Here is a 24990-nt window from a genome sequence, read left to right on the forward strand (position 1 = left end):
TTCATCATCATCAGCCTTCATCATCGATCCCCAGTGCCTCCGGGTACCCACCGGTGACAAAATAGATACAAGCTTTCCCCTGGCCTGGTGTTCGGCTTAAGTGGGATGCAATGCGTGGGAAATGGGTGTGTGGCCCACTTCGAGCAAACGAAAATACCTTGTGCCATGGCGCTTTTTGACCGCAGATGTCCTTGCGCCATAAAAATTCACCATCATCAGTATAAGTGAAAATGTTTGGTGTCCGATGAAAAAATCGTCCGTTTACATCTCGATGCCCTCAGTGTGGAGAAACTGCGGCGGGCGATTGCCGGGGTGTGGAAGCGCCTTGACTACTGCGAGGATATCACAAAAGCTCTCAACTAATTCCTCGCGCGATGATTAGAAGCTGCGATTCGACTGGGAAGCGTGCTTATGTGCAATTTATTGTCGTCATGGCAGGTGCCCAACACATTTTGGAGAGAGCGCGAAGTTGAGTTCGTTTATTCGTTCTCCTAAACGTAAACCCAGTCTGCCTCCTGTTATATAGCTCAAAAGTGCCCTATATGCCTTTTTTGCATTTAACTCGTAGGACCTCACGGCATGATTAATAAAAGCCGACAGCATGACGTTCCTGTGCATGACATATGGGCTAAGACACATGGCACTTATTCATTGTTCTAAAAAAAAAAAGGCATTTTTTTTCCTCGCTCGTAAACCCGAACTAACAAACCCTTGACATTTTGTGCAAAATGGTGACTTATTCACGATAGAAAATGAAAAGCACAGAATTACGCAAGAAGCGACAGACTTCTTACACCCGGCTAACGAGTCTAAATGTGACAGCCTATGCTGTTATTTTTGCCTATGATATATCCAATGACAGAAAGGGTGGATGTCTCACAAAACGAATGCACACGTCAACTCACTACAAGCAAGTCGCACGTGGCATAGATTAGGTGGATCGACAGCGCGTGAACACACAGCGCATCGCAGACACCGCCCACTGTTAAGAATGGCGAGCCGCTAAGCAAGATTGCCACCTTGCCACCCGATTACGACAAGGGGTGCAAGAGGCGCATTCCGCACCCTCTCCGTCACTGCAGCTAGGAGGCGTTCGAAGAAGCGGCCTTTGTGCTGAAAACCCGCTTCCTTCCTCCAGCCCCATCGACATTGTGACGGGACGAGTTCGGTGTGTGAACAATGGTTTCGGAGTTCCCCAACGTGGACCTGATTTGACACGCATGGACAAGCTGCCGTGGGGAAGACGTATTTTGGGGCTTCTCACGCTTCGGCATGACGCAAAACAACGAGCGACCCTCGATCGGCACCGATAGTTCCCGGAACGGCACCCCTCCAACGCCGTCGTTTGGGCTTAGGAATGTGTGTGCCTTTGTGTCTGTAAACTGATCTGCAGAGCAGCGGCGAGTTGGTGATGAGTAAACGAACAGTCGCCGCCTCGTATGGCCGGCGGATCGAGTGTATAAAAACTGTGGTTGTGCGAAAGCTGGACACACTTCTCTTGTGCAGTCATGTTAGACTGAGTCACTTCTCTCATGCAGTCATGTTAGACTGATTTGATTTCTGTAAATAAACCCTTTTCCTCGTTCTCGATGAGAAACAGTTCTTCACTTCATCAACGATCTCAGCGTAAATAAGTTGGGCGACGGCATGGGCCAGCTACCTTCGAATTCATGCCGTACTCCAATCTTGGCAAAGGACCACGGACGATGGGATTGAGCCCCCAATCCTGACAACTGGCTGACAGCGGTGAGATGGACTTCGCGACGTGGTGCTGTATCTGCGGTGAGTGCTTGGTTTTTGCTTTGACTCTCTAGGCTTCGTTTTGTGGTTGTTCTGTTTAGAACAGTAGGGAAGCTAGATTGTTGTGTGTTAGCTAGGTTGTGTTTTCCTAGCTAGATTTAGAGAGCAGAATCAAGGCAGTAAAGCAGCAGTCACGGAGTTAAGGACACTGCTGAGAGACGAGTTGTTGATTGTTGGTGAGGAACTGGGCCTAGATGTACGCAAGGAAATGCTCAAATCGGAATTATTGGAGCTAATTTCCAATCAGGCCAGTGAGGCAGATATTGAAATGGGAATGGAACTTCTCAAAAAAAGAGAGAAACGGGAAAGAGAAAGAGAAGAATGGGACAGAGAAAAACGAGAGAGAGAGGAACGCAATAAAGACCACGAGTTAAGAAAAATGCAACTGGAACTTGAAAGCAAACGTTTGGAGATGTCTCAAGGAAGTGAAGGCGCTCTGGGACGATCAAGTGAGGCAGAATCGTACCGCATGGACAGGCTATTAAAGCCATTTGAGGTCGGGACCGACATAGGCTTGTTCCTAAGCAATTTTGAAAGGACTTGCGAGAAGATGAACTTCGGTCCGAGTACATGGCCACAGCGGTTGCTGTCTATGTTGCCGTGTGAGGCGGCGGAAGTAATCGCCAGATTGAGTGCGCAGGATGCATATTATTATGCAAAAGTTAAGGCTAGTCTCCTGAAGAAATACCGCCTTTCAGCCGAAGCTTTTCGGCAAAGGTTTAGGAGCACAGGCAAGAAAGATAGCGAGGGCTATCCGGAGTTTGCATATAACTTAAAGGCCAACCTAGTCGAGTGGCTTAAAAGCGCGGAAGCGTACGACAGCAGAGACATGATCATTGAATGCATGTGTCTAGAGCAGTTTTACAAAACCATCCCCCAAGCTGTGAAACTGTGGGTGCAAGACAGAGGTAATGTAAACACTGTGGAGAGGGCGGCTGAATTAGCCGAAGAGTACGCAACCCGTAGAAAGTTGAACGCCGAGGAGGGAAACTGGGACGGTCGAAATGGACCGCGAAAACCATTTCCGTTCAAAAAGGGTGCGCAAACTAGACGATCCGAGCCTGTAGACCTGGCGGAAAAGCCCGCAGAAAAGAGCGAGGAGAAACTTAACGGAGAAACCGCACAAAAAGAACAGAAAAGAAAATTCGAATCTGTTAGACCAATTCGCTGTTACAAATGCCACAAACTGGGACATATAGCTGTAAACTGCGAGAAGTCTAGCGTAGTTTTTTTCTACGTGGAGGAAAAGGATGAGAATATGGAACTTTTAAGTCCATATCTCCACGACCTGCAAGTTAATGGAAAACCATGCCGAGTGCTCAGAGACAGTGCCGCCACGCTGGACATTGTCCATCCGTCTTACGTGATGGTAGATGACTTCACCGGAGAAGTAGCGTGGATAAAACAGGTTGTAGAAGAACACAGCGTGTGTCTGCCCATGGCCAAAGTCAAAATCAGTGAACCATTCTGGGAGCTAGAGACTGAGGCTGCAGTTTCCAAATTTTTGTCACTGCAGTATCCCTACATCTTTTCGAATCGTTCGAATCAGTTACTGCGTGACAGAGGGCTCAAACTGGGAGAGGGCATAGTACAGGCATTGACCCGAGGCCAAGCTCGTAAGATCGCGGCGCTTTCGGCTGAAAATGCTCAAGCTCCTCCAGCGGAAGCGGAAAAGGGGATAACTTCAATACCCGAATTCGAGCTAGGCCCGAGGGACAAAAGAACAGTTGAGGAGAGCCTGCCAGCTGACCAGCTCAATGAGAGCGTAGCACTAGAGTGTCAGAGTTCTAGCCTGCAGGAAGAGCAAGCAGACGCGCTCACAAGCGAGACAGGGTCGTTATTATCACCGGCCTCAAAGAACTTTGATCAACTCTTACGCGTGGATAGAGAGTCACTGGCAGCTGAGCAAAAGAATGATGAGAGCTTAGCAAAATTACATGACACAGCTAAAGAAGGCATTGCTAGGCGCAACGTAACGATACATGAGAGAGGAGGATTGTTGTATCGGCATTACAGAGATCGAAAAGGTAGGATTTTAGATCAGTTAGTCATACCTACTAAGTATAGGCAGGACCTTTTGAGTCTTTGTCATGGAAATGGGTGGTCCGGCCACCTAGGCATAAACAAATCAAAGGAAAGATTGCTTATGGAATACTACTGGCCTGGCTGTTTCAAAGATGTAGAAAACTTTGTAAGATCATGCGACGCCTGCCAGCGTTCTGGTAAACCAGGAGAGACTTGGAAAGCTCCACTGAAGGTAGTGCCCTTAATAACAGAGCCTTTCAGACGACTTGTAATAGACACGGTAGGGCCTCTTCCAAAAACAAAATCAGGCTACAGGTACTTGTTTACCATGCTGTGTCCGGCTACCAAGTTTCCAGAAGCAATCCCTTTGAAAGAGCTCAGCTCCACCGAAGTAGTAGACGCGCTTTTGACAGTGTTTGCACGAGTTGGGTTTCCAGCCGAAATTCAGGCAGATCAAGGGTCAGTATTCACGAGCGCACTGACTTCCACATTCTTGCAAAAGTGCGGGGTAAAGTTAATACACAGTTCTGTCTATCACCCTCAGTCAAACAGTGTAGAGAGGTGGCATTCGGTGCTTAAGCGAGTTTTGCGTGCGCTCTGTTACGAGCACAAGGAGGACTGGGAGAACTGTCTGCCGGCAACTTTGTTTGCTTTGCGAACGGTTCCACATGAGGCGACAGGGTTCTCACCAGCAGAACTAGTGTATGGGAGGACACTCCGGTCTCCACTGAGAATGTTAAGAGAGATGTGGGAGGAAAGAGGGGAGAGTCCAACCGTGGTTGAATACGTGCTAAATTTACTGGAACGGCTAAGCGCAACCCAAGAACTAGTCGGAAAGAGCGTGGCGATAGCTCAAAAGAACGCCAAAGTCTATTACGACAAGAATGCGAGGCTTCGTACGTTTAAAGCCGGCTTAACGATGAGAGCGGAAAAGTGTAGGTTTGGTTGTTCGCAGGTTACTTATCTGGGCCATGTTGTCGGTCAGGACATGAGACGGCCGGCTGAGCTGAAAATAGCTACGATTGGAGAATTTTCTCAGCCGCGCACGAAAACGGACCTTCGTTCGTTTTTGGGACTTGTGGGGTACTATCAACGGTACATTCCGAATTACTCGCAATTGGCAAGTCCACTAACAGACGCCCTCCGAAAGGGAGCACCGAGTAACGTACACTGGGATAAGGACAAGGAGAACGCTTTCCAAAGTTTGAAAACGCTATTGGTTTCTCGCCCTGTGCTTCGCGCGCCAGACTACACAAAGGAATTCATACTTCAATGCGACGCAAGCGACAGAGGTATGGGCGTGGTACTTAGTCAGGTCGGCGACGATAACGAGGAGCATCCTATCCTCTATGCCAGCCGTAAACTAAATGTAAGGGAGGAAGCCTACAGCGCTTCAGAGAAGGAATGCGCTTGTTTGGTTTGGGCCGCCCAGAAGTTGTCGTGTTACTTGTACGGAGTGAAGTTCATCTTCGAGACCGACCACTGTCCTCTGACGTGGCTCAATCAAATGTCACACAAAAACGGCCGCTTGCTCTGATGGAGCCTCACTCTCCAAGAGTACAACTTCTCCGTTAGATATAAGAAGGGAAAGTTGCATAGCAATGCGGATGGTTTGAGCAGGCTAATTTGAATTCTGCGTTTGGGGGTCCCGCCTAAATTTTAGGGTTACTAGTGTTAATTTTATTAAGCGAAGAAGATCCCCTCTCATTTAGCAGGATTCCCTCCATGATTGCTGAATGTGTCAGCAGGAATTTGCTTCAGAAATTGGCATAGCGAAATGCAGCATTTTTTTTGTTTCTGCACTTATGTTGTTGTTGTTTTTTGAAGCCTAGCGAGTCTAAAGTGAGAGCCAATGCACGTCATCTCGGCGCAGAGCCGTGTTGTGGGGTTCATTTTGCAGTTGCCTGTCCTTGTTGGATGTTTTGGGGCGGTGACATCAATGCACAAGTGGTCGCTGCGAGCCAAGACATCAATCCCCCCCTGACCAGCAGCCGTTCTCTTCCTGCCTAGCGGTTGTCAGCGCTAGACAGTCGAGATTTTTCGGGCCATGGAGGCGCTGTTAAGAATGGCGAGCCGCTAAGCAAGATTGCCACCTTGCCACCCGATTACGACAAGGGGTGCAAGATGCGCATTCCGCACCCTCTCCGTCACTGCAGCTAGGAGGCGTTCGAAGAAGCGGCCTTTGTGCTGAAAACCCGCTTCCTTCCTCCAGCCCCATCAACATTGTGACGGGACGAGTTCGGTGTGTGAACAATGGTTTCGGAGTTCCCCAACGTGGACCTGATTTGACACGCATGGACAAGCTGCCGTGGGGAAGACGTATTTTAGGGCTTCTCACGCTTCGGCATGACGCAAAACAATGAGCGACCCTCGATCAGCACCTATAGTTCCCGGAACGGCACCCCTCCAACGCCGTCGTTTGGGCTTCGGAATGTGTGTGCCTTTGTGTCTGTAAACTGATCTGCAGAGCAGCGGCGAGTTGGTGATGAGTAAACGAACAGTCGCCGCCTCGTATGGCCGGCGGATCGAGTGTATAAAAACTGTGGTTGTGCGAAAGCTGGACACACTTCTCTTGAGCAGTCATGTTAGACTGAGTCACTTCTCTCATGCAGTCATGTTGGACTGATACTCTTTTTCTCAAGCAGTCATGTTAGACTGATTTGATTTCTGTAAATAAACCCTTTTCCTCGTTCTCGATGAGAAACAGTTCACTTCATCAACGATCTCAGCGTAAATAAGTTGGGCGACGGCATGGGACAGCTACCTTCGAATTCATGCCGTACTCCAATCTTGGCAAAGGACCACGGACGATGGGATTGAGCCCCCAATCCTGACACCACCGCCTGTGAACGCTAACAGGCACCTAGCACTAGGCTTCTGGAGCAAGGCAGCGCTAGTACAGGTTCACTAGGGAAGGAGGCTCGCTGGCTAGGGATATGCTGCGCACACGCAGTCAGTCCCTGTATACTTCCGCCGGCGCGCTCCTTCGGCGAGCGGCCGCCTGTCCGGCGTTCCGAATTATTCTGTGAGCACCTGTACGGTAGTCCCCGGGGCGTCTCATCGGCACTCAAAGTAGCGGCTGAATCTAGAGTTAGGCCTAACCAGCGAGGCCGGAGTGCTACATCATCAACGGAGTTCGGGACACTGGCATGCGGGATGGTCCACTTGACTGACCAACACCACGTGCGTAGTCGGCGAGAGCACCGACTATGACGAGGATGAACAAGGATGAGTCAATAGGAAATGTGAACTAATGATAGGGGAACTGATGCGAAGGAAAAGGAGTAGGACAATAGTGGAGTTTATGAAGAATAACCTATTTTACCGGAAGTGTGTGTTTAGTTCAGGCAGGGAAGTATTACAGTTGATGGTCCCGAAGAAACTCAGGGATACAGTACCAAAGATAGGGCACAATAGTGTAATGGCAAGTCACCAAAGAATAAAGAACACGTTAGAAAGGATTACAGTAGAGTTCTTTTGGATCGGGGTGCAGAGTGATGTGAAATGGTATGTGAAGTCATGTTGATGTGAAATGGTATGTCATGTGGCTAAGGGACGTGTAGGAAAGGCGCCTCTAGGAAAGATGAACATTGTTGAGCTGCCATTTCAAAGAGTAGCAAATGATATTGCAGGGCCTATTAGTCCCATGTCCGGAAAAGGAAATAGGTATGTCCTCACACTAGTGGACATAGCTACCAGGTACCCTGATACTGTAGCGCTGAAAACGCTATATATCATTCAGGTGGCTGAAGCATTGTTGATGTTTGCACGGTATGGCGTGCCCAGTGAAATTTTGAGTGACAGAGGCTCAAATTTCCATCGAAGGTTATGAAGGACATAAATAGACTGTTGTCCACAGATCAAAAGCTAACCACTCTATACAACCCGATGGCGAACGGTTTGGAAGAGAGATTTAATGGAACATTCAAGACAATGATAAGGAGGACGTGTCGGAAAAGAACAAATGACTGGGATTGGATAGGATAGGATAGCACTCTTGTTCGCTTACAGAGAAGTGTCACAAGCCAGCTTACGATTTTCCCCGTTTTAGATGTTATATGGGAGATCAGTTACAGGAACAATAACCATTTTGAAAGAGCTATGGTCAAGAGAGGAATTGGACAATGAGGAAAAGATCACATGGACGTATGTACTGGAACTCCGAAACCAATTGGAGGCAACCTGCTAATTGGCCCACGAGAAGTTGGCACAAGCGAAACGGATACAGAAGAAATATTATGACCGCAAAGCAACGCACCGAAAGTTATAACTGGGAGACAAGGTGTTGGTACTACTGCCCACAGATAATAATAAATGCTTATGCAATGGAAGGGACGTTTTACAGTTACCCAAAAGAAAAATGAGTTGGAATACAAAATCTCAGTTCAGGGCCATAAGAAGGTGTTCCATATTGACACGTGTACTTATCTTTATCGGGCGACCACGTTGTAATCAAATAGCAAATGTAATCGCACAGCGAGGGACGCGCCTGCATGTATCCGACGATTCTGGAAAGTTATCGATGCTTCTACCCGGCTGTCTGTTGTCGCCGAACCTTGTGTTATATCTGATTTCATCGCGTAACGCGAATGGTGTAGAACTTTGCGAAAGGCACGCGGGTCCGAACGATTAGTCTGGAACATTCGAAGACTGCTCTATAAAAGCCGACGTGCTTGACCCGCTGATCAGATTTCCGACGATTGCCGACTGTGTTCGCCGCTATCGTTGTGCTTGAAGTGTAGCCTGTTTTGTGGGCTACACATGGCCGGCTTCTCCGCAGTGATAGCAGAGCGGGCGGTGGTCGGGGGCTCGCCAAATGTCTGTCTTTCTCGGGTAGCTGCGCTGGGCGACGGGTGGGCGTGATGGCGGCGGCGGCGGTGGTCGGTGGAATTGCGGCGTTGCAGGGCCCTGGCGCGGTCGTGGAGGGGGACCTTGACGGCGAGCGACGGCGGCGTAGGTCATCGCTTCTGGCTGGGGCTGCGATGATTGTGGTTGTAACTCGGGAACTCCGAGCGATCGCTGAACTTCTTCTTTGACAATTTCGGCGACTGTGGCCACTTGAGGTTGCAATGAAGGGAAGATCCTTTGAAGCTCCTCTCGTACAACTGCCCTGATGGTCTCGCGCAGGTCGTCGGTGGCCAGTGAGTGAACTCCGGCGTAGTTTGTCGAGCTCGTGCGGCGGTTGAATTGCCGGTTCCGCATTTCGGGTGTCTTCTCAATCCTGGTGGCCTCGCGAAGGAACTCTTCTACGGTCGTCGGTGGGCTTCGTATCATTGCGCCGAAAAGTTCCTCCTTTACACCACGCATCAGCAGGCGGACTTTCTTCTCCTCGGACATTTCCGGGTCAGCGTGGCGGAACAGACGGTTCATTTCCTCAGTGAAAATAGCGATCGTCTCATTCGGCAGCTGAGCTCTGGTCTCCAGTAGAGCTTGGGCTCGCTCTTTTCGCACGACGCTTGTAAATGTTTGCAGAAAGCCGCTTCGGAACAGGTCTCACGTCGTCAAGGTGGCTTCGCGATTCTCGAACCACGTCCTGGCGGCATCCTCCAATGCGAAATAAACATGTCGCAGCTTGTCCTCGTTTGCCCAGCTGTTAAACTTAGCGACCCTCTCATACGCTTCCAGCCAGCTTTCCGGGTCCTCAAATGTGGAACCGCGGAACGTCGGTGGTTCCCTGGGCTGCTGCAGCACGATGGGGGACGCTGGGGCTGCCATTGGAGTTGCCTTGGAAACAATCTCTTGGTCTCAGGTAAAAGTCCGTGCTACGGGGGCAGCTGTTGAAGACGGCGGCTTGCTCGATGTTCCGGGACGGCGCTGGTGTTGTCTTTGCGGTCCGGGCTTATTTCGTCGAGTACCAACCTGGCGACCGTGTTTGGGTCTGGACCCCGATACGCCGTCGAGGACTCAGTGAAAAACTACTCCGACGCCATTTCGGACCCTACAAGGTCATCCGACGTATTGGCGCTCTGGACTATGAGGTCGTGCCAGACGGCATTTCGCATTCACAGCGGCGCCGCGCACGATCTGAAGTGGTCCACGTGGTGCGCCTTAAACCCTTTTACGGACGCTGACGAATTTCGCCATTTTTTTTCTTTTCTTTGCTACGAGTGCTTTTGTTTATTACCTTCGTTTGTTTGCAGCATCGGGTCGATGCTTTTTAAGAGGGGGGTATTGACACGTGTACTTATCTTTATCGGGCGACCACGTTGTAATCAAATAACAAATGTAATCGCACAGCGAGGGACGCGCCTGCATGTATCCGACGTTTCTGGAAAGTTATCGATGCTTCTACCCGGCTGTCTGTTGTCGCCGAACCTTGTGTTATCTGATTTCATCGCGTAACGAGAATGGTGTAGAACTTTGCGGAAGGCACATGGGTCCGAACGATTAGCCTAGAACATTTGGAGACTGCTCTATAAAAGCCGACGCGCTTGACCCGCTGATCAGATTTTCGACGATCGCCGACTGTGTTCGCCGCTATCGTTGTGCTTTAAGTGTAGCCTGTTTTGTGGGCACAGGTTCGCCCAATAAAAGCTAGTTTTGTCTTTCACAGTACTGCTACTGTGTTCTTTGACGTCACGACCACGTGACAATATGTTGAAAAAGAATGAAGAGAGAAGGGAGATAAAAGGGGGAAAACGAGGAGAGGACTAGAGTTTGCATGATGATTCCTGAAGAGGACCACGAGGACTATATTGATACAATACACTTATATTGATAAGAAGACCATGGGGGTAGAGTGTGTTAGGTTGAACTAATCCCTAGCGGCAACACAAATAGAGAAATTGAGAGGGTTGATTCACAAGTTTGAGGAAGTGTTTTCAGATCGACCTGAACAGAGAGAGGTAGTGCAGTGCAAGCTACAATGTTCAACAGAGGAACCAGTGCATGTAAAGCAATATCCACTACCCCTTGTAATATATTAAGAAGTAATTGAAAGTGAAATAGACAACATGTTGAGGTAAGGAATCATAGAAAGGCTAATTTTCCTTATAACGCACCATTAGTGGTGGTTAAGAAACCCGACAGTTCTAATAGAGTATGCATTGACTTCAGACGTCTGAACAACGTATTGAAAACAGACGCAGAACCAATCCCCAGGATAAACGTGGTAGTAGCAAGAGTGGCAAATAAGGGATATTTGTCAAAACTGGATTTGTCTAAACGATACTGGCAGATTCCCAATCTGTCCAAAGAAAAGACAGATTTCTCGTGCTCAAAAGGACTATTTCAATTTAAGTATAGCCATTCGGTCTAAATACAGTGGCAGCAGTGTTCACAAGATTGATGAGACGGGTCGCGTGCACACTATTGATGCATGGTGTGCCGCACGTTGAGCACTATATTGACGGCATACTGGCTGCCCCTTACACGTAGGATGAACACCTTAGGGCCCTAGAAAAGCTACTAACGAGAGTAAAGGACACGGGGTTGAAGATAAAGCCAACCAAATGTGAGCTAGGGTACAACGCCGTGGAATTTCTGGGGCACAAATTGGGAATGGGACAAGTCGAGCCCAAGGAGGATACCCTAGACAAGATACAAGCAGTGGGCAGGCTTAAGACAAAGAAACAAGTACAGTCATTTTTGGGGCTTACAGGATTTCATAGAGAATTTATCCCAAGGTACGCTGAAGTAGCTGGACTGTTGACATAGTTGATGAAAATGGGGGCAAACAACAAAGTGAAGTGGGGTAAGGATCAACAAAGAGCAAATCCACCAGTACTGTTAGCACCAGACATACAGAAGAAGTTTGTGCTACGCACTGATGCCTCTGATAAGGCATTAGGAGCAGTTCTTCTGCAAGGAAAGGATGAAAGACTTCTAGTATTTTTTGCTAGCAGGCGACTTAACAATGAAGAACGGAATTACACAGCAGTAGAGAAGGAATGTCTCACCTTTGTATGGGCCATGAAAAAATAAACAATTTAGAGTGCAAACGGACGACCATCCCCGGAGTTTATGAGCAAAGCTAAGGTAATTAATGGCAGAGTAATGAGATGGAGCCTCACCTTGCAAGAATACTGTTTCCGTATAGAGTACACAAAAAGGACGACAAAATCTGGGGGGGATTTCATGAGTAGGGCAATGGAGTGATGAAGTATCAAGAGTATGACACGGACAAGTAAGTGTACACGTAAAGTGGTGGGAACAATGAACTCGCAAACGTTGTGAATTGTGCATGTGGTGAAATGCACGTGACAGTGTGGTGATGTGTTGTGAGCCATGACCACGCAAGAAAAAGCACTCAAGTCACAACGGGAGAGTCGAATTCGCTACCAAGAACACTGACAGAAGGCAGTTTTTTGGAAAAACATTCCTGAAAAAAGGGATTCGTGTCATATGTAAGTCACGCAGCGCGTGACTGGAGTGTGGTCGAGAGAGAAGCGGCGCTGAGGTGGCATTATCGACGTAGCTCTGGGCCAGGAAGGTCGTAGTGTCAGCATTGCACTAGCGACGGGAACCATAGAGGTTCGGTCAAGTCCGTGATGCTGGCTGGCCAGGGTGTGGCCATCGACCTCGGCGATGTTCGAGCGAGGCTCCTTGGGCCTACTGCAGCATCTCACAGCAGTACTGGACACTCCAGGAAGGATTCCCCTTCAGAGGCAGACCAGCACGTACGATAGTCCCCAGGGTGCCTCGTCGGCACTCTAAGTAGCGGTGGAACCCGGAATTAGACCTAACCAGCGAGGCCGAAGCGATACGTCATCAACAGAGTTCGGGACACTAGCATGCGGGACGGACGAGTTGACTGACGAACACTAAGGGAGCAACACATGTGGAGGCGGCGAGAGCACCGACTATGACAGAGATCTGACACGCACCGGACTTGGAGGATACGTGCAACGTCAAACGTCTGTAAGAACGATCCCTTCCGTTAGTATGGTGTATGGAATGGGGCAGTGTGTCATCTGTATGGAGAAACAATGGCAGAACTGGGAACGCTTCTGCGAAGACGCTACCAGTAGGGCGCTGCGATCAACCGGCATGCGTAGCGTGCGAAATTTAAACATGTTGCACAAAACTTTCTGCATTTATAAACTAAAACGCTCTCAAAACACAGCTGAAATTCTTGTACTTTGCAAAAATAAATAATAGAAACTGCTAAGATACGTCAATAATGCCAGCTTGCTTGCACGTTTCCAACCACAAATCATGCAGTGTTCCTGATCATCTGCTCAGCCAGTGGCTCAGCATTTCGTTTGCAGAAGACAAACAAACACTCGTCTGCTTGTTCCATTTGGTATGCACGCATATATTTTTAATATTTATGTATGTTTTAGTATTTTCAGACGTGGATGAAAAGCCCGGGAAGAGCACCTGCACTGTGCCTGGTCGGTTGTACGGGATTCCTTTCATTTTTGTATCAGCCAGAAAAGCGGTCGCCAGGTTTCACTGAAGCAAAAAAAATACTGCTCTGTGACGAATGTAGCCGCTAACGTTTCGATATTTCGCTCCGTAAAATGACGCCAAGGGCAAGAATACAGCCAATGCTCTCAATGTGCCCAATCTGAAGCAGCCCAGAGTTGTGATCGTTATGCAGGAACCTCGATGCACACACGTGCGCACGTGCGCGCACACACACACAAACCACATTCACAAACCCAGCGCTTGCCGTGCATATAAAGGATGTGCGAATGCGGCAGGAAAAGCTAGAGCAAGCAATCGGCAAGCTCTAAACGTACATGCACGACAACCGCAACAACTATAACTGCCAATCCCGGAGGCCCTGTGTTGCAGCATTATTTTTCCTCTTGCCAGCAATGACTCCAGGCTGCAGCGACAGATGGCGCTGCAGTAGACCAGTGTCCTCCAGCACTCCCAGCCGTCATTGCGAAAAGCAAGTTTTCGCCACCGGACGACACACTACCATATTCCAGTACACCATACTGTTAGTGCGCAGCCATAGGCTAGGGTTGCCGTACTTTCGCGTAGAAAGCGCTAAGGACTGACGTGGTTGGCAATAAGGACATGTTAGTTGCTGTTAAGTAGGTTGCTTAGGGGCTGGCATCGCTTCATGGTGTTTTAGCTTACATTAGTTTAATTTGGGTGTTTGAGTTTTGGGTAATAAAAATCTGTTTTCTGTGTTGCCCTGCTTCTCCCAACGCCATCTCTCCTAGCATCCGCACGCCCCCAAGATTGCTGACATGCGACAGATATATATATATATATATATATATATATATATATATATATATATATATATATAGAACTACTTTATCCGGACAGACTATGGTGCTAATCAATTTCAATATTTAATACCGAGTTTTTAAAGCTAGCATTGAAGCACGCTTGATATTATGAAAACCTGCAAATTGCCTATCGACTTAAAAAAAGTAATGAAATTATACACTTTCATTACTTTTTATATATATATATATATATATATATATATATATATTTGAGAAAACTCAAAGCTCATTGCTGCTACTAAGATATGTGGGCAATCTCGAAAGCTGTGTTTTTAGGCAATGTCGGCGCTGGGAGGATGGCAGTAAGCCATGGCTGCCATGTTTATACGTCATTCCAGTGCTAAGCTCTTATTTTTGTTTTGGCTTCGGTGCCATCTGCTGGCCGTTCACGTGTGATTCAATAAGGAAAACAGCAGGTTTGACAGCTGTCCAGTGCACGTTCTGTGCGGGCTGCTATACAGCAAACTATTATGCGAACCTACCCAAGAGATCAAGTATGTGTACACATGTGGCGCGTCATTGTCACCCGTGGTTCTTCAATGTTTATCAAGGGTTCCTTAATGCTTGGTTTTCCCGCAAATCACCACGTTATTTACTTGCCCAGTAACTTTACGAAAATAGTCGCAAGTTGCTTTAAACGAGAAATGAACGGTTCGAGTCTTGATGCACAGTGCACGTCACCCTTGTGTAGAGTGCGGAAACGATGACCGCAGAGCGCTCCAGAGGCAGCCAGCAACGTCTAATGCTATAGTTGCTGGGCTCGAGATGTCTGGGCGTGCAGTAGCCGACGCATCTAATCTCGGCCCCAGCCACTGCCGTTGGATGTCACTGGCTGGCTCTGGAGCACACCGACGGCCGTCGTTGCCGCGCTCTACACAAGCCTCATGCGCACTGTACATGCCCAGTGAAGTGGAGTAGTCTCGACTGTCGATCAAAATGAAATATTCTGCTCTAGTATCACCAAGCATCGCCAAGTTGGGGGCTAGCATTAGGAATGCAAAAAGCAATGTCAGAAATCCAATGTTGCCCCCTGCTGTCCGAGTTTCTTGTGTCCCTATTTGCACTGCCGCTTTCGAACGTAGCCGTCGAAAGCGTGTTGCTAAGCCAGGTTTCATTGACAAAGGATGATCTGAGAACCCCATGTCTAATGAGACACTGCGTTATGTTTCGTGTCGCAGAGAGTAACTGCTGCAAAGATTTCCAGCCAGATGAACAGTTTCTGTCGCATTTCAACTCTGCAATTCTGTATGGTCAACGTTGCAGTAGGAGTTAGCTCAAATAGGGCTGGATTGTATATATTTAATCCATTTGCATAAATTTCCAGGGGGAGAAGTATCAACTGGCACTCAACACATTTTTTTCATTCTTTATTTTAGTCAAGCAGCCTTGTATTACGTGAAAGTTCCTATTATTTCATGGCACTTTGTGAACATTGCATATTATTACAATAAGCTCTGTAAACACTATACGAAAATAATGCTCGTCCACAGCGAAGATGGCATGGCAATTGGTCACCAAAGGTTGGTGAGTGATTGCCTTGCCAATGTCAGGATGATAACTCATCGATTTTCATACCGTACTCCTGCAACAATTTTTTTCCTTGAAGCTATGTGTATACCAGTAACATCAATTATAGCTTACTTTTTATTTACGCATACATTATGATCACTGTAATTCCTCTTTTTCGTCTTACTATTCATTACATCGTACTTTGCTCATGCGTATTTTCGAGCTGTGATGACAAAAAAATACAACTATGTTCGATATGCATATTAGGTGCTTGTGGTACTGTTATGTCCGTATTATTTTTACCCACACCGCAAAGGTGGTTGGGCAAAGAGTTCTTGCCAGTTTGAAAAGGTATATGTAGCGTTCTACTGCCATCCTATATTGATGTATAGTTCTTGAATTTCTTAGACCAAGGGGTTTACACTGTACTTAACTTCACGACAGCAGTGTGTGACCAATAAAATAGATTTTCTGTGTTCTCCAGCAAAATTCCATTTACTTAGTTTTTTAAATCGCCCTCAAAGTAAAGTACACAGCCCCCCTCAAAAATTTGGCAACACACGCATTCGTGCTGAATTCACAGAACCTTACGTACACATTTTCTGATTGCACGAATCGTGCCAGCGAATCCGTTAAAATATTGCGCAGTTCAACTCTTTTTGATATTATTACCAGCTGGATTACTGCCAGCGCCGTTATCCAGGTGGCAAATCAAACTATAGACTTTAATTCACCGATTCTGTTGTGGGCCAGCACGTCGTCCTGTTTGTTCTCACTCAAAATCGAATCGCAGCCCCAACTGGCACTTCTTCGCACAAGGAAAATGCGAGAAGGTTTCAAGTTTCCTCCAGAGTTCAGTGTGGCTCCAAGAAGCAGCCATTGCTTACTCAACGTCGAGCTGCTTTCGAGTAAATTGAAAGAGAAAGAGAGAGAGCGGGAGAGACATAACATGTTAAATTATAAACCAAGCCGGTAGGAAAGGTATCCCTATTTTAATGCTTAGAGTTGGGGCCGCCTCTTGGGCACTCGATTGTGGCCAGCCGAATCTGATCCTCATGGTTGGAGCTGGCAATATTTTGCCCAGCTCTTACAGGAAATTTCCACAGGTAAAGCGAGGCGTGAACTAAAGCTAGTTCAGAACATGGCTCAGTAAATAACAATAACGTCACGAGGAAATCGGAAAAAAATTCTTCTGTTCTTTGTAACAGTAAGTTGTGCCTAAATACACATCTGGGTGACAGCTCTCACTAGGACTCTTTACGCAGATCTTGAGGCCAGTGCTGTGCTGGTTGCATGTGGCGGAAGTAATTTTAGAGCCGAAAAATATGCAGTGAGATTTGGACACCATCTACATTATCTATAAGACACCTGCACAACATCATCAAATGTTCTGGCTATGTTTTTGGTTACTTTTCGCTCTCAGAAAATTTTTGCCTGGCTATTTTTAGGCTACATTTTGAGATCATTTGGCTATTTTTTGTTGGGGCCATCTGGCAACCCTGAGTGACACCAGTTTAAACATATGCACCATCAAACTTCTGCAAAAAGGTACTGTTGTGCCATTAGCTTTTTCAACAAAATGCTCTTTTATGCATTGAAGCACAAAAGTAACTGGAATGCTCATGTATTTCGTTCCACACTTTCGGAAGTGATATCTCGAAACTGATGTCATCCTGGAAATTCATTTCAAGTGGACATGTCTTGCATGCTCATTCGCTACAATTTGTATTTGCAATATGTGCCATGAAATAATCATTTAAGAAGTTAATGAGTCAATTTTTGTTAATTACTTTAACATGTATTCGAAATTCTCATCCTAGCAATGTCCCCCACATGGAATAATTCGTTTCTATGACAAGAATTATGCTATCTGCCACAGGCAATCTTTAAACATTCCATAAAGCTTTAAAATGATCACCCTTTATATTGTTACAGTGCATTTGGACAGGGCCATGCGGGCAAGAGAGAGCCCAAGAAGTGGTAGACTGTCTTCTAGAGCTGCGACCTGTATACCAGTTTGCGCATTTGCCACTAACCTTTCACGTGTAAATAGTCTTACACAGAACCTCGTTCATAAGTTTTGAAGAACGAACGCGAGAAAAAACTTGCAGCACGAGACGCCGACAAGCGTCGAACTGGTGGTGCTCTGGTGGCCCGAGACACATTTTATTGTGTTCCTATTGCTTAGTGTCTTAAGGGGGCGACAGGAAGTGAAAGGCAATCGAGCTGGTGAGTGATGCCGGGTGCTGCTAAAGCGAAACGTGACGCCCACATCGCGCCGCCTGCCACAGGGAACGGCGGTGCGTTTTGTCACCCACTAAAAGCATGCAGTACGTTATCAATGGTGCTACACACCATGCGCTGTAAAATTGATAGGTTCAGATGCTTGTTGCAATAGGTGTGGCATGATAGCTGTCAATGCGATGTGTGACGACCGGGGCAGATATTTGTTCGTACCAGAATAAGAAACTGTACACACCATCTTTTCACGCGATGTTCTCGATCGCATGCCTTGCACCTTTTCTTGTTCACATGAGATTTAGCGGTCAGAAAATGTATACTATCGCAGTCTGCAGCAGGGAACAGCGGCGCGTTTCTGTTATTGCCTATTAAAAGCATGCGCTACACTCACGACGGCACCACGCGCTGTGGAACAAGTAGGCTAAAATGCTTATCGCAACAGAATTTGTGGGGAAAACGGGGAAGGCGAGAGATGGAAATTTAAGATTATGCACAAAACGAGAACAAGGTGAAAGCGGCAGCCAATGTTTCGACAAGTTGACTTGTCTTTTTCAAGGCGACATATGCTCCCCTATGAAGCTTTTCCGAGGAAAGCATATGTCGCCTTGAAAAAGTCTACTTGTACACTTGTCAAAACGTTGGCTCCCGTTTTCACCTTGTTCTCGTTTTGCTCATCGTAATAGGATTTGTGGTAATAGCTGTAGATGCCGCGTGCTCAGAGAAGATTTGCTGGTACCTGAAATGAGTAACAAAGTGTGCCCCAGTGTTTTCACGCGAGACAGGCGAGTGAGTATTGCGGTGAAGTTGCTGCGGCGGGCAGCTATATACTGTTCTCGATAGCGCGTACCCCGCGCATTTTCTCGTTTACATGGGATCTAGCAGCCAGAAAAAGTATCATACTATCGCAGTTTTGCGATTTACAGAACGTTGGTGCCGAAAAATTGTGTCTTCGGAGAACGTATCAAACGCTCAAAACGAGCATAATTCTACTGGGTCATATTTTGCGTCCTCGATTGCGAATGTTGGCGCCGGGAAAACATATGTAACAGGAACATATGAACGAGGTTTGAACCTACTGAATATACTTTTGTGCATTGACCTTTCCTTTTTGAAACAATATTATTATCTCCACATGTCCCTAACAAACACGGAACACTACTGAATTAGGGCTATGCCTTCAGCAAACGTTTTTTTAAGAATTCCGCGTATAGGCATATTAGAAAAGAAATGACTAATTTGCTTAACATAAAGAGCAAAGAGGCCAGAACTGGTGGTATTCTGCTCTTTCATATCCATGAATGTGCCAGTCATAAGCTGCATGAGGCAACTCACCTTCCAGCCCAGACGGTCAGCCATCTCCTGACAGCCACTGTCACAAGTGCCCAGGAGTGCCACATCCCTGCATCAACAAGTGCTGTGTCACCATCTTCACTTAATCGGTTTTAGGCTGCATAGAGGATAAAGCGAATGTTCTGGAGCTATCAAATGATGTATGTGTTGTAACACATTCACACATTATGCTGTCTCCTGTGGGAACCTTCATTTCAGCCCTCGCCCTTAACGGCACCACATGCAGCGTTCTTTGGCCTCAATACCTGTATTTGCACAGGTGCTTACAGCAAATATGCACTACAACTTCTGCATGCAGAATAAGCTAGACTGGGCCAGTGTACTTCAGTGTAACATTGCACATGATCATCAGAGCTAGTTGTAAAGTGCAAGAAACAAAAGATTCACTACGAATAATGACAACACACAGCACTGACTTTCATTATAGCTTGTTCAGAAAAAGATATGAAATACAAGAAAGCATTCTCACACACACTGCACCATTGCGCATGCTAAATAACAGTATCACACTGAGACAAGGCACATGATTCGCACCATACTTAGTTGTTGTCAATTAAAGCAGCCGGTACGCACTGACACAGGCATGCCTTGTGTGTACTGCCTCGATTACTTAAAGTATAAGGGCAATTTCTGTAATGCAGGAGAGCCCCCGCAACTGCTGCAATGGGCTGAGTCCAAACTTCGCACATTAATTTAGCATTAATATAGTCGAGCTCTCACATCCTGTCATAGACGCAGCCATCAACGTGCTCAATGATGCAGTTTCTATGTGTAAGACTTGCCAGACAAATACTTTCCATACAATCATTAAATATAGGCTTGTGCTTCTTCTGGCATTCAGGCATCTAAACTTCCTTAGCATGCAAACCTTCAAGGAGGACGTGGGTTCTAGGAACTAAAAAATCTGCTGATAAATCCATATATGACAAACTATCCACTGTTTTCCCTCTAACTTTAGTGTCCCTCAGGCATCTGTTCTTGGTCCTCTTCTTTCTTAAATTTATATTACTGATTTATCCCTTTGCGTAGCTTGCAAGATCCAGATATTCGTTGCTGACTGCGTGATTTATGTCCGAGAAACTAATGCTATTGACAAAAGCACCTTACAACACAAACTTAAGAACATGCAGTCTTGGTGTGAACGTTGGCTGATGAATCTTAATCCCAACAAAGGTTACCATATATCTTCAGGGTGTGTACCAAGTTGACATTTCCAAATTCCCCGAGTTTTCCAGGTTTTCCCTGAGTGCCGTTGCAAAATTCTCTGAGTGATACAGAATTTTGTTTTACGTCAAGACAGGATGACACCATGTCGCGCAATGCTGTCACTCTCTAGTAAGCATGCTAAAAATAAAAAAAAAACGACTTAACCCGGTTTGAAAAGTAAGGAGTAGCAATTATTTTATTCAAAAAGAAATCAGAAGGGAGGTGTTAGTAAAATGCACAGGGAATAATATATCTTTGAAAAAAATGGTAAAACTCATTGCAAATCAAGTCGAACATTCTCAAATACGGATAAAAAGGAGATGCATGCAGAAACAAATGTTTTCGAATATCTCCTTCAGTCACATATTATGATCAACTGTCGATACATGTGTGAAACATAGGTGGTGCCTGAGACTCCACTGAAAGCAAATCAAGGTGGTAGAATGAGTGGTTGAGCATTTTATGATGAGTCACATAATTAGAGTAACTAAATATTTGAATATTGTAAAGTCAGTCATGCTACGTTTCTTCATAACAAAATATTAAATCCCCCGCTCGAATTACATGCACATTGGCCGCAAGCATTTCAAGAAAGAAAGAAATGTATATTTCAAGGTTGCTAACAACATGCTCTACGTCAAGCATCATGTAAAACATGGTATAGTGCCTCCACCAAAGCGGTACTCTGTAACGATACATATCACTCAGAAGCAAAATGGAAGTAATGAAAGTTATCACAATGTAAAATTTGCCCAAAGCTTAATGTTTGTGATCTATCCCTTGCTACTTTTGCACAGAAATGGCAAAAGTAGGTCACGTCCATAAGTGTGAACGCCGTCACCAAAGGGGGTACGAGCTATTTTTATCAAATGACAGCAAGCTCATAGGTATGAGGCCCAAACTTTGTCACCGGTAAGATTCTCTCTCAACGGCTGGTGTGTCAGCCTCAACTGTCCTGACATACTCTCAGCCCGCGCACAACCACCTCAGTGTTGCGTTTCACTGCTTTAAATAGTTTATTTTGGTTTGAATGAGGGACACCTGCACGTCGGCATCAGCCAACACTTTTTTTTTTTTGAGCTCAAGCTCCTTCAAAGAAGCGGCGGCACGCTTCCTTTCCCGTTCATTCCCCAGTGCGTAGATCTTTGGCGTTCTTGTCCTCCTTCCACCATGCATTCACCCACAGACTCTTTGAAGCATCCTTTTCATGAGTTGTACAGTCAACGTCCGATTTTTCGGACTCCATAGGGGCCGCAGAAACGACTGTAACATCGGGCAGTTCGAAAAAATGAATGCATGTCTTTTACTGCTGTGAAGGGCTCAAATCGCCTAAGGCACATTCGAAAAGGCCTACCAGCACATTTATTAGGCATATCGGTGCTCGTACTGTGACAGGAGATGGCGGGTGGACGTGTATGTAATTAAGGAATAGATACAATTACTCACAGGGGACCCTGATCATGAGAAGGAAATTCACAGAAGAATAAAATTGGGTTGGATCGCCTACGGCAGACATACCGAGATCCTAACTAGAAACTTAAGATTATCACTAAACAGAAAGGTGTACAATCAGTGCATTCTACAGGTGCTAACATATGGGACAGAAACATGGCGACTGACAAAGAAGCTTGAAAACAAATTAAGGACGGCGCAAAGAGCGATGAATCTAAACATTTCAACAGAATTGCCTGTCTGGTTGGGAAATTGATTAGGACTTCCAGACCAAATAACAAAATTTTGTTAGCCAGACGTTTCAGAGCCCATTCGGCTCCTTCTTCAGGGGTTGTTCTTCGGGGGTGATGGTGTGCAGCTTTTAAGGGCTCTTTTGTAAAGAAAAGGAGGGGAGAGTATGGAAGGTGGGGAGACACTCCACAGGCGGGAAGGGGAGGAAACAAAAGGGTGCGGCTGCCGTGGTGCTGGGCAGCTGGGATGACTGGTGCTGGGGGAGCTTGACCCGAGAGAGTGGCGCTGACGGCAGGCGGGGGGGGGGGGGGGGGTAAGTTACGGGGCAGTGCCGACGTTTTGGTGTAGGTGAACTCAAGAGAGAATCGACCTAACTAGGCGTCCTTTTCTTCTTTTCGTCATGTTGCCGGGGCCATGGATATACAACGAGTGTAGGTTGCCCTTCACGCAGTTTATGTTACACCCCGTATTCTGAATGTGCCATGACTACTACTTAAAAGTCCTAAACAAAGAGCGATGGAACGAAGAATGATAAGTGTAACGTTAACGAGACAGGAAGAGAGCGTTGTGGTTCAGAGAAAACGGGCATAGCCGATGTTATAATTGACATTAAGAGAAAGAAATGGAGTTGGGCCGGTCATGTAATGCGTAAGTTAGATAACCGGTGTACCATTAGGATTACAGAATGAGTGCCAAGTTAAGGGAAATGCCGTCGAGGCCTGCAAAAGACTAGGTGGGGTGATGAAATTAAGAAATTCGCAAGCGCAAGTTGGAATCGGTTGGCACTCCACAGAGGTAATTGGCGATCAACGGGAGAGGTATTCGTCCTGCAGTGGACTTAAAATAGGTTGGTGATGATAATGACTCTGTCACGTGACAATTGTCCCTTCCTACGTTTGTTATGCTTCGCTGCAATACTTTTGCGTATGTTTCACCACATAATTTTTCTGTATTGAGGCTAAGCTGACTTTCGGGAACCAGCATCATGCAACACGCCGTACTTTCCGAGCTTCAAAGCCAATCGCGAGGACCACAAAGACGGAGTCGGTGCCATTGCTAAGTCTAGCGTTTACTGCGGCGGCGAGGTAACGCAACGGCGGCAGTGGTAGCTTTGATTAATGCCGTTTCAGACCTGCGGCCAAAGCAAGAAGTCCGGAAAATCGGACAGTGAAGGGTTCTTGTGTCCAAAATTTCAGACATTCGTGTACATTGACTCTATGGGGTAGGTGGTGGTGCTGCGAAGCCATCCGAATTATCGGGCGTCCGGAAAGTCGGTCGTTGACTGTACACTGCCAACTTCTCCAGCCGAAGACACGGCGTCAAAAGACCTATTCGTTACGATCCCTCTCTGTTACGCGAGCCAGCATTACCGCGACTTTCGTTCCCTGTCAGTAAAATTACAGCTAATTTTCCCCGATAGAAGCACAAATTCCCGGAGTTTCCCCTGAGTATTTCTAGACTCTTTAAAATCCCTGAGCATTCCCAGTTTTCCCGGTTGGTAGACACCCTGAGATTCTTTTACCTGCCTCGATCTGTAACCCTTTCCTTTCCTCTTATCCATAGTAAACGTTCCCATAGAATCATTCAAGTACTTGGGTGTCACACTATCTCAGGACCTTACTTTGGGCAAGCATATTTGCAACATACTTTCATCAGGTAACAGAACTTTTACCTTCATGAGATGACAGTTGTGTGATGCCCCGCAGAACATAAAACTTCTAGCTTTTAAATCCCTAATCAGACCGAAAGCTGAACATGCATCACCCATCTGTAACTTATATCAATCATGTCTCGCTCATGCACTCGAGTCATTTCAAAACTGTGGTCAGAGATATCCATTCTCCCTACTCATATGATGCAAGCACATCATCTTTAGGAGCAAGATCTGATTGACAGCATCATGCATGCTGCCATGCTACAGCCAGTCTTTGCCTCATCCACAAGTTATTTTACAGTTCCCTAAATGACGAGCCATATATCACACCACCTGCACTGGATAGTAACTGCAAGTCTTATGGCTACATTCCCATGTGACTACCTTTTATCTTTTTTCCCCGCACAGCATCAGATTGCAGTGGCCTTATCCACCATGTTGCTGCAATCACTTGCCCGACATCGTTCTTAGAAAATGTCTTTACTGCCTAAAAAATATTCTCTTCTGTCACACATGATTTGTATTGTTTTTCTGTTTTTATACACCTGTGAAATGTAGCTTTCATGTTCAGCTTTGCTAAAAACCTGTGTTTCTCTTATGTGATTATGATTATGTGATTAACTGTACCCACCCCTTATGTATTACCCCTAGCAAAGGTACAGTGAACTAGAAGCAATTCAGTGCAATGAGAGGAGGGGGCCGCGCCTTTTGGCGAGTCACCTGCAGTGGCGCACGAAGCGGTGGCGCTGCCGTCGACCACATTTGAAGGTGACCAGTCTGGGCACGCACGACCATTGCATTTCAGTGGTGCGTTTTGGTTTTGGCTTTTTCTTCTGTGCGGTTGTGTTTCCCAAGTGTTCTCGTGTGAATGCGGCCACTTGTATCGATGAGTGCAAAGCAACGTCTCAGCCACTGCTACGCTCCAGGGTGTAGCACAGGATACGCCCGAACTAACAGTGCGAAGAAGCTGTCGCTATTCAAGGTGCCTGGAAGTAGACCCGGAACGGAGGCGCACATGGGAGTGAAACCTACATGGAGCCAACAAGCCGCTAACTACAGACTGCGCGGTATGTGAACTGATGAAGGAGGTTTGCTTTACCCCTCGGTGGAACTGTTCCGTTTTATCACAAGGCTTGAAGACATTTTCACAAATTTTCTTAGTGCACAAGTTCATTGGGAAAGTGTAATGGACATCCTGCTCATAATTCATTGTGCTGCTCCCTTGAAGGTGGGATGCAGAGCTCAAGCAAAGAGCCTGACTCGTCGCATAGTCAGCTTTTATGTCACCGTATGGCTCCATTTTTTTTATCAAAGGTTTGAACAAAGCAC

At 46.5% G+C, this 24990-nt stretch overlaps 2 protein-coding genes across 9 annotated transcripts in view; one reads left to right on the top strand and one right to left on the bottom strand.

Moving 5' to 3' along the window:
• Positions 1-24990, top strand: part of LOC135907082 (uncharacterized) — a 307176-nt gene that overhangs the window by 257539 nt on the left and 24647 nt on the right. The gene's annotated exons all lie outside the window — the stretch shown is intronic.
• Positions 1-24990, bottom strand: part of Sirt2 (Sirtuin 2) — a 290603-nt gene that overhangs the window by 12599 nt on the left and 253014 nt on the right. For all 7 annotated transcript variants that reach the window (XM_065438737.2, XM_065438738.2, XM_065438739.2 and 4 more), the window contains one exon: positions 19101-19167. In XM_065438737.2, the coding sequence (XP_065294809.1) occupies positions 19101-19167 (67 nt within the window). The remainder of the gene's footprint in view (positions 1-19100; positions 19168-24990) is intronic.

The sequence above is a fragment of the Dermacentor albipictus genome, chromosome 7 (genome assembly GCF_038994185.2).
Source record: "Dermacentor albipictus isolate Rhodes 1998 colony chromosome 7, USDA_Dalb.pri_finalv2, whole genome shotgun sequence".
NCBI classification, from domain to species: domain Eukaryota; kingdom Metazoa; phylum Arthropoda; class Arachnida; order Ixodida; family Ixodidae; genus Dermacentor; species Dermacentor albipictus.